The sequence below is a fragment of the Lepidothrix coronata genome, unplaced genomic scaffold, assembly GCF_001604755.1.
Source record: "Lepidothrix coronata isolate B3197 unplaced genomic scaffold, Lepidothrix_coronata-1.0 Scaffold37, whole genome shotgun sequence".
Taxonomy (NCBI): domain Eukaryota; kingdom Metazoa; phylum Chordata; class Aves; order Passeriformes; family Pipridae; genus Lepidothrix; species Lepidothrix coronata.
The window spans coordinates 6534785-6548743 of NW_016690217.1; the positions used below are offsets into that span (position 1 = coordinate 6534785).

Here is a 13959-nt window from a genome sequence, read left to right on the forward strand (position 1 = left end):
TTCAAATTTTCCAAGGAAAACTGTGTATGGTTTCCTTATATTTGTAGCATATTATGAAGAAAGTGACTTCTCTGTGGCTCAAACTATTCAGTTTTGCTTTGTCCCTTTGCTGGTTCAAGTACTTATGCAACATATTGAAACAGCATGTGCCCTACTGCTAAATGTTGTGTTTAGTGCCATGAATAGTCCTCTAACCAGTCTCCTTACAAAATATTCATATACTGCCAGCTACCTTAGTGAACTGTATACATGGATGATCTAGCCAAAATTATTTCTGATCTGTGGGTGAGTGCATGTGAAAATTGGAACATCCTGACAATCTACTGTATGTGGAGTATTTGCTGGTGCACATAACTATTGCTGCAAAAGGGCACTTTTCTCCAATACTGCAGCAACTGGGCTCAGATTTCATTCTGGACAGTGATGATGCTTCTCAGGCAGAGGCTGAAAGTAAAGAAGTGGCTCTTTGGGCACTTGACAATGCAAAACATATACAAAATACTTTTCTGAAAATCTAAGGACATGTCACAAATCCAGGAGCCTAGAAATTGGAGATGATTTTTCAGCCGAATGAAGAAATAAATGAGTTTATTTAGAAGGAGGATGAAAGAACATGAGAACATAAACCTGACTTTTGCATCACAGACCGCTATACCTGCATGCAAATACTTTACTGCTGAGTCAAGTGCAGGGGAAGCTAGCCTGGTCACCAACACTGCAGTTAGGTTTTATTGCTATAAAAAAAAGACATATTTAAATGTTTCTAAATTAGTTCTTGCACTAACTATTCTCCCACTTTAGAAGTTCACATCTTAATAAAATAAATGCAAAGGTGGCACCTGACTGTCTCGAATTAGCCTGTAGCTACCCACACAAGGAACTGTGAGAAACGCTTCGCAACATTTCTCATTGCAATTAGTTTTCCCAAGTGGCAAGAAGATATTTCAGCACATCCATGGACTCCCTCCTTGCAGCCTTTGGAACAGGGGTGTATGTCATAGGCAGTGAGGGTCTGTGGCAAATTATACAATGAGAGATGGAGGAATGCTCTTTCTTCTTCTTCAATGATTATCATTCCTCTCTTTTTTTTTTTTTTTTCCTCAGCAAGGAAACAGGGCAATAGATGATTCAAGTCCAGGTCCTGTTTGTGTTTTTTTAATCTTGCAGTACAGTTACTATTGCCATTGTGTTTATAATATAATGTCCAATCATAGCGTCGGACATCATTCTTTAATGACACCTAATTTCAGGAATCTCAGATCATACAGCTTTCATGTAGAAACATTATCTTTCCTTTACTTCTGATTCTATTGATTAATTTATCTCAACTTCCACAGCATTATTTCGTTCTAACACCATTATTTATCAATAGCTGTGCTCATCTCAGCATTCGTATATTTCACATTATCTTGTTTGGCTTGAAGCTTCACCTAATCAGCACAGTAACTAAGTTGTAATTACTGAGAAAAATCACTTAAGGCAATTACACAGTGGTCTTCAGTTTTGTGCTTTATAAATATTATGTGTCTGTAGTTTAGACGTGTGGGCACTGCACAGTGAGCAACAGGAATATACTCTTGTGTTACAGTTTTATAAGGTCCAAACAAAATGTCAGGGATCAGAGTCATTCAGAAGTGTCTTACCATGCTGAAACAGTTATTTTGCCCCTGTTACTGGTGCTGTATCTGCTACAATGAGGAGCTGGCATGATGCAATGTCCCAGACCTCATGTAATGGTCTCTCCTCATTCACTGTTCACATCTGCAAATGTTAGTCCATGCTCTGCACTAGGAATACACTGGTCTTCCACACTAAGGTTTAGTCTAATAGGAGAGGCCAACACCAGATATTGAGGGTGGTTTTCCATAGTCAGCTGAAACTCAGCCTGCATCACAGCTTTTCCAACGATCTTGCAGTTACTGGCATAGACCTGATCTCTTAAAATGTGCACAATTCCTATCTGGCCCTCACTGGTCTGAGATAAACCCCTCTCCAAAATATGTTTGCAGGACTTAACTGCCCTCTTATAAGTATGCTAGCTGAAAAGATGCTTCATTCTAGTTCAGTTTATTCAAAAAATAAACAGTATTTTTTCTTTTTTTTTTGCATATGGATTGATCCAGAGTTTCAATAATTAAAGACAAACCAGAATGTGACATGTCAGAGAAGAAACTCTATTGCTGAAAAATATATTTGCTGATGAGAAAAATACAAGCCTGAGAAGAGTAGAGGACTTCTCTCTTCTGACTGCCTGTGAGAGACTTTGACGAATATCACAGAATCACAGAATGGTTTGGGCTGGAAGGGACCTTAAAGATCATCTAGTTCCAAATGCCCTGCCATGGGCAAGGACACCTTTCACTAGAAGTTGCTCAAAGCCCCATCCAACTCGGCCTTGAACACTTCCAGGGGTGGAGCACCCACAGCTTTTCTGGACAACCTGTTCCAGTGCATCACCACCCTCACAGTTAAGAATTTCTTCCTAATATCTAAACTAAATCTACCCTCCTTCAGTTTAAAGCCATAACCCTTTTGTCAATCATCTGCTTTTAACAAATTATTTGCTGATGACAAATAATTTCCTTTTTCGGCTATTTGAAATCAATTACCATTTTGAGGAAACTGCTTTTTCAATGAAAAATATTTCAATAATTCCAATTATAAAGAGAAGACCTTATTTGAAAATGTATTTTCTTGCTTCCTGAAAGAAACTTTAGAAATAATTGTTATTTTTTTTTTTTTTTTAGAACAGATATGCAGGCAAAAGTAAAGTATTTTGCACATACATAATACTACTTAATTTCGTTTGAAATTTAAGCAGTACTTTCTGATTTTGAACAAGAGTATGGATTGCAACAGAAGACTGTGTGATGTCTTAGTGAGCAAGAATGCACAGATAGAAAAAACAGTGAAATTCCTGTCTCACTTAAGGAAAGCATAAAGTTCCCCCAGACTTCACTAGGAAAAGGATTTTCTCTAAAGAATCCAAATTAGTCTTGAGGAACATTTGAAACTTTTTATCATAAAAGAAGTCAATCATGCCTGTCTTTAAAATCCCACTTAGAAAGAACCAGTTTGTATGACTCACTTAATTGTTCATTACATGTGAACTTAGGGCTTTCTCCCTTTCAATTTTTTCAAGCTGTCTTTTTATAAATACAAATATTGAGACATTGTTGATTAAAGCAATGAAGAGACAGGGAATAACTAAATAAATTACTAAGTCAACACTCACAACAGGTGGAAACCTAATTAAGGCCAAATTTTCACAGATTTTCACTGATGTCTTCTGAGAATGAGCTTGCGTGGATCTCTGGTAAGAGGTCACATGAGTAAGATGAAGATACATGTTCATCTTTGCATATGACACCCACTGCAAGATTTTTTTTTAATTTTTACATGGATAGCAGCAGCTATCCTTTCACATATTTTGTGATTTTCACATGTATGAAAGAGCCTCAATAAGCCATATAAAACAGTTGCTCAGGGCAGAAATAGAAGTTAAATTTGGAAAGGCCTGTGTTGTCTCCCTACATAGGTATGAAATTCAGTTACTATTGGATAGACTATTGTCTTTCTACTATGTATTAGACCTGTCAAACAAGTTCTAGTGTTCTTCCTGCTTTATCAAAATCTCCTACCTGTAGGTACTTCCCTTAAAACACGGAAGAAAAAGTATATATATACACCCTATATGGAGGAAAGCTTGGAAAAGGAACATTTAATGACATAATACAAGCGGAAAAGAGAAAAAGAGAGCTACTATGTTTTTCATTTAGTATCCCCCTCCATGGTTTTAAGTCAAGCTGCCAATTTATGAATTCTTGTTATTTTGATTTGGCACTATTGCATCACAAACTCTGTTATGAATGAGTGTTCTTTGGGACTTTAAGCTTCCTTGGACAAGAACTATTGTTTACTATGCTTCTGTACCACATTTTGCCCAATCTTTGGATCAGAAGTCTGTGGGCTAGTGCACTCATCAAGTAATAATGGACAGGCAACAACCCATCATGCTCTCCCTGGCAAATCCAATCTGAACAGGCTGCCCATAAACTGTGGTTTGAGAATCACTATTCCAAGCTCACTTGTTTATTTAACACATTATAGCCCAACCTTCTTTTGACTATGCCAAGCATGATTTCAGGGCACAGTGGAGAATATTTACATAGCTTTTTAATTTTTAAAAAAATTTTTAATATTAATTTTCTCATTTATATTTATAGTTTCAAAAGACACTAATGCAGCTAGATGCCTTTGAAAGTCTTGCTTATTTTTTTGGTACTGCTGTTTGGCTTACTTGGGCAGATTGCTTCTTTTTAGTAAACCACTTTTTTGAGAAGACACCATCCAGATTGCCTCTGCCCCGAAGGCTTATAAGTTAAAAACTGCTACTATTACATATATTCCCATGTGTCTTGAAATACTAGTAGAATACCTTCACCCACAGTCAATACATGTCCAAGAAAAGAACAAAGAGAAGGAAAGCACTACAAAATTATGATACTGGCTGGCATTTCAGGACCTCAGCCCTCAGAAGATGAGAAGGCAATTGTTAGCTTGTGGTTAATTTCTAGAAGGAAATGACTAGCCACTGATTTATAGGTAAATACAGGATGCAGTTCTTAAAGAGACATCGGATGAATTTTTCAAAATGCATTGATGATCTTTCTAATGTTTTTTTAAGAACAGGATTAAAGGTAGTTTGAGGATGCCAGATCAAAAGAGACCAAGCACTTAGTTCCTCTGGCAGCATTTATAGAGTCCTAAGTACTCTTGACTAACTTGCTTCTTTAGTTTAATATTAATGTCAAGATGGAGGCAGTAGAGAAATCAAATAGGGAAACAAAAAATTACATAAATAAACAGTTATAGCAAGTATATCTTTTATTTTATACCCATCCTGTATTTAACACTTGAGATGGAATTTTTCTTTTGATTTTATTATTTATAGTAGTTTTAAGCATATAGTAATCCTTCCCATTTCAAAAGAAAACTTAATTATAAAATGTCTTAATCTGAAAAAATGTAAATATGAAAACCAGAATTCAATTTAAAAACAGAATTTAATCTGCAAATCAAAAGTTAGAAGTACAGATGCAAAGAAAGACATCCCCCAATACTGTTCTATTTTAAAACTTTTGAAATATTTTATAAGTTTTAATCTTTTATCAAACTTTCAACATAAATAATGAGCCACTGAATAAAAATTGAGTTCAGATAATTTACAGTACTAAAACTTCATCAACATTATTTATTTATGGTAAAGGTACTGTTAAGTGGTTTTGTTAAAGAATACACTCTCTAGAAATTAAAAGAACTTCACATAGTCTATGATGCCAACAAGTAAATAAATCAGTCTTCATACTAGTTATGGGATAAGATAGAATGGGTTTAGAGCACGCCAATTTGCATCCAAAAAGTTCTTTTTCTCTCTTTCAATCAAAAACCACTGAGAGAATAGTGCCAAAGACATTGTTGTGTTTATAATTTAGCAATGCTACTAAATGTGAAGTTCACTCTGATTTTATTGGAAGTTGCTACTATCACATGACAGAAACTATTTAATCAGTGTTAAGAACAAATTTAACAAACCTGAGATAACCTTGGTTCAACTTAAAAATACCACTGATGGTATTTAGTTGTGTAAGATAATAAAGAAGTAGTCAGCTTTTTAAGTTCTATTTATGCCTTGGGTTGACTCCCGAGGTAAATTGTGCATGATTCCAGGGTTAATACTTGAAATAATCCAAACCAGTGAAATAACATACTTCTCAAAACATGGGCTTAAATAATCTCTTCCCATTTCTGATATTGCAATCATAATGCAATTTGTTATAATGTAATTTGTTGAAGGAGTGAAGAAACCGAGGCCAGGCATTAGTAATAAAAAGTAGTTTCATTTTATAACGGCAGAAATGAAACTGTTTAGACTCTTCTTAAAGTATATTATTTTGAATATATGCTATTTTTAAGCATTGCGGAAAAATGCAAATTCATAATGTTCTAATTTGTCCAGAAATATGAACCCAAACAGATTAAGGCACATGATCATGTTAGCAGCTTCTAAAATGCCAATTAGAAGAAAATACAGAGGTCTCTGTTCTTGTGAAAAATGATGAACAAAGAGAACTTTTGATGTTTATTCTTCTGCACCCTAAAGAAAGAGGACTGTCCAAAACAGTGCTGTTGCAGAACAATGCAACTAAGACCTTTCCATTTTTCTTCAGCCCTGTATCAAATTCTTCCTACTGTTCTGCATTGAAGAGATTTAGAAAACACTTCTTTAATGGTGTTTAAGGCACTTATTGCCAGATAAAGAACAAAGACTATTCATGCAATTAAATATTTATGATGCATTCCTAGCAATGTCCCTCGTATATATATATATGCCTCTGAAATCAATTGCCTACTCCAAAGTTACATTGCTTGAGAGCTTAATGCATAACACAGTGTGCCAGAACTGCAAATTTTTAATTTGTGAGTAAATAATCAAGCTATCTGGCTCCCTATGCTTATATATGTTTTTAATATATTTCCAAAGAAAAAAAAATATATTTAGAAAGAATATAAATTTTAAACCAGTATACTGATGTAAAGATTTTATTAAGCAGAAGGATTATTATGACAAATGCACATGTAGGTGACACTTAATTTTTGTATGCTCCTCTTTTAAAAGAAAACGTTGCCTTTACTAATTGCTTTCCAGCGTCTATTTAAAGGAACGGGAGACCAGTAACCAGGCAATGATATTTCTAAATGAGCCAGAAGAGGGAGCCCCTTAATAGGGCGATCAATTGCTATCCGTCTGCCGCTGTTCCTGTTTCTACTCGAGCTTAAAAAGAAAGATGAAATGCGACCACAACCAGATTGAATCTGCCTTTGGCTGTGTTTCGCAGGCTAACAGGAGATAATGAACAAATATATATAATTTTCTATCATGCTTTCTCTTTTTAGAAAACAAAGGAGACTAATAGCAAAGTTCCTGTGGTCTGCCTTCCCTGCTCCGAAGTTAATACAAAATGACCCCTCAAAGCTTTAGTATGTGTTTAAAGTGCCTTTCTGATACAGTTTTGTGCAGTTACAATTTTACTATGGATGCATCATACAAACATCTGTGATTCATCCATGTGTGAAGATAAAAGGGGAGGTGGGGCTTGATGAGAGCCAAAGGAGAGAAAAAAAAATCACTAGATCCAAAATTTCTTTATAAATAATTTTAAGAGACAATGTTGGAATTGCCACATATATAAGCCTTGGTTTATAGTGCACAAAATGAATCTTCCAACTGTTTTTCCATACAGTTCTCTTTGAGAGCAGTTAATGCAGTAAAATTGAATGTTTTACCACTCAGGTTGTTTTCTTTGAACGTATGTGTCTACTCCTAAAACTGCAAAAGTAATCTTGCCATTGTCTTTTGTAATCTGTATTTGTCATAATGCAACATTGCTGACGTTGCTAACAAACCACTGAGTTTGCTGAGCAAAGGGGACTACTCTGACAACATCGATTTGATAACACAGAACTTAGCAAGTACAGTTCTCATTAGTTCTATGGGAGCAGAACTAAATGGGCTAATCTTTTTCTCTGCCTGGGTATTTTGAAAGTCCTTTCCCTGTTGTGTATCAAAGCACTTAAGCAAATACATAAAACTAAAGTTAATTACTGATTATTTAAGTAAATGCTAACAGATTTTGCTGACTAGCAATGGTCTTAGAGTCGGGGCTTGAAATCACATCTGCACTCAGTACATGAAAGTCTAATGAGAGACTCAATATTGAAATCTTTACTCAAGCTTAAAATCATAAATTGAAACCCCAATTCCACTAAAGTCAAAGGAAAAACTCCTTGTGACTCAAAAAGGATCATGGTTTCTGACACTGACTCCACTGGGAGTTTTGCTTGAACAGGGGTATGCAATGTACCCAAAAGTTTGTATGCAAAGGCTGATGTGAAGGAAACCAGACATTTGTGCCTGTGGAATTTGTTGAGGTGCAAGATATTTGACAGTGCTGGAAAACAAGCCTCTTTCTACTAGTAAGAGAACCACAAGTATCAACTCCCCCCCCCAGTTGGGAGAATTAAATTGATGCCAATCAATTTCTAATACATCAACTCCAATATGGAGCTATTTTAGGACTCAGTCTTTGAAGTAAGTCCTTTATTCACTTAAAGAAATACATTTTTTCTCTTTACCTGCACTGGTGCCTGCACCGGTTGTGAGGTCCCCACCCATCAGGCTACCTAGGGGGTTGAAATGAAATACAATAAATGAGCACAATAAATTATAACACACAAACATTCAAAACATTTTCTCTACCTTCAGTCTGCTCCAGTATCCACCACTTCTTTCCTCTGACTTCAACTGGCATTGAATCAGACCCATAGTCATAAAATCATAATGTTTAATGTTACCTGTCTGAGACACTTGCCTTTCAAGGATAAATAAAAATATATAGTACATAACATTTCATTCTTTATTTTTTTTTTTTAATTTTCATACTTCCACAGCATATGAAAAATTATGTGTGAAAGTTATGTACAGTAGTCCTTCACTTGAAATCTATCTTTAGTTGAATGTTAGTCAGGAAAGTAAAGACTTTCACATAGGATTGGGAGGAAGAGGCTGAAGATTGCTAGACAAGAATGTAACTCAGAAGATATATATATTTACATAGTTTTTTATTTCCTTGGCCTTTTACAGACATTCACACTAAGTATTTTTAAAAGTTCTCTTTGCACTTGGAGACCTCAAACAGTTCTTTGAATGTGGTATTCTTAAGGATCTTGAAATTGCTGCAGCCAGACAGATTGAAACAACCTAATCCCCATTTATCCTATTCAGAGGTGAGCCCTCATCAACACCAGAACAAAGCATAATCCCTTGCTACACAAGGCACTCAAGTACAGAGCTCAACTAACATTAACCCATCAAGTAACTTGTGAATGAATAAATAAAAATAAATTCTGCTTTTAGCCTGGAGACTGATTATTTAAATAAAGAATGTCCTAATTTACTTGCTTCAACTTGTTTGCATTGGCTACATTTTCTTCCCTGCCCTCTTAAGCTTTATGGTATAGTGAGTTCTTGTACAAATAAAGTAGATAAGCTGCCTCTTTATGAAACAGCAAGTTGTCTGCCCTTTTGTCCTTTATTGACTTTCTTTAATTTCAGTAAATATTCAGCTTTTTCTAGAACCTTTTTTAATTTTTTTTTAATTTTTTTTAATTTATTTTAAATTTTCTAAATTGAGAATAGAAACCCCTTTGGCTCTTCTTTTGATTTTTTTCAACACAGTAATTTTGGACAAACTGTTATAACTGGTAAAAGCAGAGTTTCTTGTTTCTCAGAGTACAGTTTAAAGTGATCGAAGGCATGCAAGGAGGTGATAATAGAGCACTTGAAGGGATGGGATGGAACAGATCCTACCTGTGTTACCTGCACTCGGAGGCCGATGTGTCACACCAGGAGACATGCTATTTCTTTGCAAAGAAGGATGAGCCAGTGGCAAAAGGTTGGGGTTTCCCAGTGAGCTGACTGGGTTACTGTACACCAAACTGTTGTGGTTGGACACTGGGATAGAAACTGGCATCTCAAAGTTTGGTGGTGGAACAGCCTGTACAAGCAAAAAAAAGGAAAACAGAGACGAGAATAGTACAGAAGCACAACAGCCTTCAAGTACAGTTACTCTATATTTAGTTCAAATATTCTGTAGTTGGTGGTTAAAATATTCTGTAGATGGTGGTTAAAATATTTATGCTTGCCTCCTTCCACAAGACTCAAGAGAAGAGTTTCAAAAGAGCTTTTAAATATGATTTTTCGAATCATGATCCCATCTTCCTTTAATGCAGCTTGCGCATTTACTTTGTAAGAACTGGAAAGATTTTATTTTTTTTTTTATTTTTTTCTCTTTTTCTTGTTTAAAACAACCCTCTACTTTATGCAGCTTAATTTTCTTTTTCTTTCATTCTGTGACATCATAATTGTTCACTTATGATACCTTAATGTAGTGTCATAGATGACTGCAAGATCAAAGGTACATGATTATGATGACTTCACTGCATGGAGAAAAATTAAAAGGGGTGGAATCCAAAAGGGAAGGCTTTAATTTCAGCTTATGTTGCTTTAGCAACCAGAATGATCCCAAATCATGTTAAATACACCAACACAGCAAATTACATTTTTTAAAGTTTCTATCTTATCTTGGAAGGGCTTAAAAGAAACAAAGTTCTACTCAGGGACAGCCAACAAATACAAGAACCTTAGATACACACCAGTGTTTGTGTTCTTTTTTTTATTATTATTATTTTATTTTATTTTTGGGGTTTTTTTGGGTTTTTTTGGGTGGGGCGGTAGTGTTTAGTGACAACTTTTCAATACACTGTTTTCATACTTAAAGGCAGGAGTGTCTCCTTATGCACTTCCCTTTGAAAGAATCCCTTTCAAAAATGAACCAAATAATGTACCACTCTGACAGAGGGTGTGAGGAGATGCAGAATCTAATTCTCATTAGGCTCTGAGAAAGCCCAGTTCAGGTTTCCTTGGTTGGTTGTCAGTTTGTTGGCTGGAGTTTTCTCAGATAGTGCTTGCTTGAACTTCTATAAAAATTATAACCATATTAGAAATCTGTATTTAATTTACTTGTTTTTAAAATAATTAATTTCTTGTCTTTTCGATCAGAAAATCTTTTTCAGAATTACCTGACAGCATTTTAAATATTCAATACCTGAATGCAAACGAAGTACCCCTCAATTTGCCATTTATAAATCTTATAAGCTAGAAGAGCTTAAACACATCCAAAAATTCTTTGAAGGAGGCTTGTAACATATTCTGAGGGAGAAAATCAGAGGTTTTAATTTTGTTATTGGTAGCTGATAGGACTTGTAAGTCTTCAAGGACCTAGAGGGAGTATGTGGAGAGCTGGGCACATCATTTGCTTGCCAGGCAACAGAGGTACCCTGACCTTGTACCACTCACATGTCTCTTCTCTGGCTGGAACTATTGGCTGTGCCCTGTGTATTACAGCACTAGCCATCAAATTACAGTTATCTATTAAGGTTGGCGGTGGTTTGTTTTTTTTTTTAACCTCTCCCATTTCTAGAAGCAGAAAAAATTTTGCTCTAAATATAGAGGAATCATTTGGCTTAACCACTGAAACACAGAGCAAGATTTTAGTTCAGGGTATGATGTGAAGGATACATTACACAAATGCCTTGGGAATTATTTAAAGGTGTTAATTTAGCTCTGATACCCTCTGTGTAGCCTATGGCCTGGTTTTTGTGAGAGCTGGTCATAGCAACAGTGGTTGAGTAGATGGATCTGCTGTTCCCCAGCCTGGGGGCTTCATGTAGGAACTTGATTCCCTCTGCTGAGAAGCTGAAATGCACTCCAAGGGCTGTATTTTCCACAGATCTGATTGGTTGAACTAGAGATGGGACAGGAAGGTAAGGTGTTTTGGGAATCCCCATGTTTTACATCTAATCTACAGATGTAAGAACCTACACGTAATTTACATCCTCATGACTGAGGTCAAGACTCCTTGGAAATAGGTTCATATAGCATAATCTGAAGCACTTTATCAGATGAAGGTATGTTTTGAAGCAAGACATTCTTTTCACTGGCCACAGAAGGACACGAGAGGTTCCTAAATCCTATGTAAGTCAGAAGCATGAGACTGCTCCTGGTGTTCAAAGTTAGCTGCTGCTACTGGTTACTGCCTTTTCAAAAGGTTTTAGCCAGCAAATTCACACGAGGATGTGAATAGCTCCTCAAGTCTTAGCTCCCCCTCCAGCCTGACGTGAGACATAAATAAGCCAATATGGAATTTCTGATTCTTGCAACATTCAGGGTTGTGATGGAGTTCTCTCTGCCTGGTGGCTTTGAGCCCATGATTCCGCCTGCTTGAGTGTCAGTCTACGTCAGATCGTCACCCACTGGAGAGTACTTTGCAGAACATCTTCTTCACCTATGATATAAGATCTGTGAAATCTGTCCTCTGAGCCTGGGTAGAGACTATTATTGTCTCTAATATCTTTTCCTTATCCAAACTTCTGTTGAGTTACCTAAGCTAAAACACTGGTACAAATGCAAAACTGAAGGTCTTGCTAGACCTCAACAAGCTTATCTGCTTTCACCATTATGCTCTTCCTTCCATGTACAGACCAAACCCATGAAGAGCTAGATTCTTCTTTTTCTACATCGGTGCAGGACAAAAGAGCTCCAGCCTTGGGTGCTCTTGGGGCTGCCAATCTCTCTAGTTATGTGAACAGTTGCTTAGCTTTTATTTTGTCATTTAAAAAATATTTTTTTAAACAGGTTGAATTAGTTTCTTAATTTCTGTAGTAATGATTTCATTTTTACCTACTGTCTGGGTCTACTTACATCTACTTACAGAGCACTTCATAGGCAATTTTATCAGGGAAAAGTAATTTTGCTCGTTGATTTGCAGCACAATACACACTATGTCTGGAATATAGTAGTTTTTATTTCTTCTCCTCCATAGTCAAAAGTTATAGAGAGAAGTTTGACTAGATAAACACCAGTACAAAACAGTAAGTCTCTAGCTACAGTTTGCTCTGTTTGTCCAAATTTATTACAGTTTTATAAATCCTTCACCAAGAACTGCAACCTCCTGCAGATTCCCTAGTCATTCCTGGTAGTAAGTCACGAGGCATATCGATTCCAACTGGGCCTGATGGACATTAAAGCTTCTGATGCACTTGCGTAATATCTATATTAGTAGGAACTAGAGAGGAACTGAGGCCGTCTGAGGTCACAGAGCACTCTGTGTCCATACCATTAAGCTTTCTCAACCTCAAAAAAGTCATGACTACATATAAACTGACAATTGGGAATTGTTCCTGGCCTGGGCCAACAACCAAACAGAGCTAAGAAATTGTCTGAGAGAATGTTATTTGGCTGGTGCTAAAGCATTCAACATAGAGATAAGTACCTCCCATTGCCTCACTATGTTCTTTGCCATTTGCTAATTTTCTGACATAGAAAAAGTCTAACTGTAATGTGTGTGCAGTTTGCCACATTTTGTCTTTTTTTTTTTTTTTTTTTTTTCCCCTCCCTCTGTCTTTTCTCCCTGGGACACAACTGCCAAAGAGGGCAGATGGCTCACTGGAGATGATACCACATTGTGTTAAGACGTGCATTCCAAATCTGTGGTGCAAAGGAAAATGTTGGACACTCAAACCCCTTGGAAATTAATGGACTAAACTGTGTTAAATATTAGTTTTATCCCTCCCATGTTCAACCAGGCCTTCATTTACTTAGAGACAGAGATACTTATAGCTCCCTTCTAGTGGATTATTTCTGTCTCCTCTGCTTTCATCACTCTTATGAAAACTACAAATAAATGTCTAATTATTATCAGATGGTTTAGAACAATACAAATACTTATCCCCGGAAAACTATCTGAGGAAACATTATTGGCCTTAGCTCTTAGGAGCAAAAGCCAATGTTATTTTCATTTGGCAGCAGCTTTACTATGTTATGAGACCACGCACAGGCAATGCATTGTTTTATATATTTTGTAAGTAGTGATTTAGAGACTTGACTTGCTGACTTTTTGTTTAATTTTGCTTTTTTCCCCTCAACTTTCTTGGCTACCTTTGAGGATCAAAAGTGAATGAATATAAGTTCCCTGACTAGGTTATACTGATCTGTACAGTTAAGAGCATTATTGCAGATCATGTAATTTATGATATTTAGATATAAAACCAGAGACTTACAAATTTCTATTACATACTAGTTGTGAGCACCATCTTGCCCATTATATCTTGGCTTATTCCACAAGAAGGAGTCCCTATTGCATTAGGGGAGAGTATCTACTGATTCTTCCTTTTGAGGTAAGCAGATTGATGGAGGACACAGAACTTGATTTCTGCATGGGAAGTATTCAGAGGAGGGATATTCTGTCTTACATGAAAAAAAAAGCTAACTGTGCAGTT

The 13959-nt window shown here is 36.2% G+C and overlaps 1 protein-coding gene across 17 annotated transcripts in view; it reads right to left on the reverse strand.

Moving 5' to 3' along the window:
• The window catches only part of MEF2C (myocyte enhancer factor 2C), a 135297-nt gene that overhangs the window by 20499 nt on the left and 100839 nt on the right, over positions 1-13959 (reverse strand). For 14 of the 17 annotated variants that reach the window (XM_017812632.1, XM_017812633.1, XM_017812631.1 and 11 more), the window contains 2 exons: positions 9431-9617; positions 8197-8244 (listed from right to left, as the gene is read on the reverse strand). In XM_017812632.1, coding sequence (XP_017668121.1) covers positions 8197-8244; positions 9431-9617 — 235 coding nt within the window. The remainder of the gene's footprint in view (positions 1-8196; positions 8245-9430; positions 9618-13959) is intronic. The other 3 variants (XM_017812643.1, XM_017812638.1, XM_017812647.1) reach the window with 1 other exon arrangement.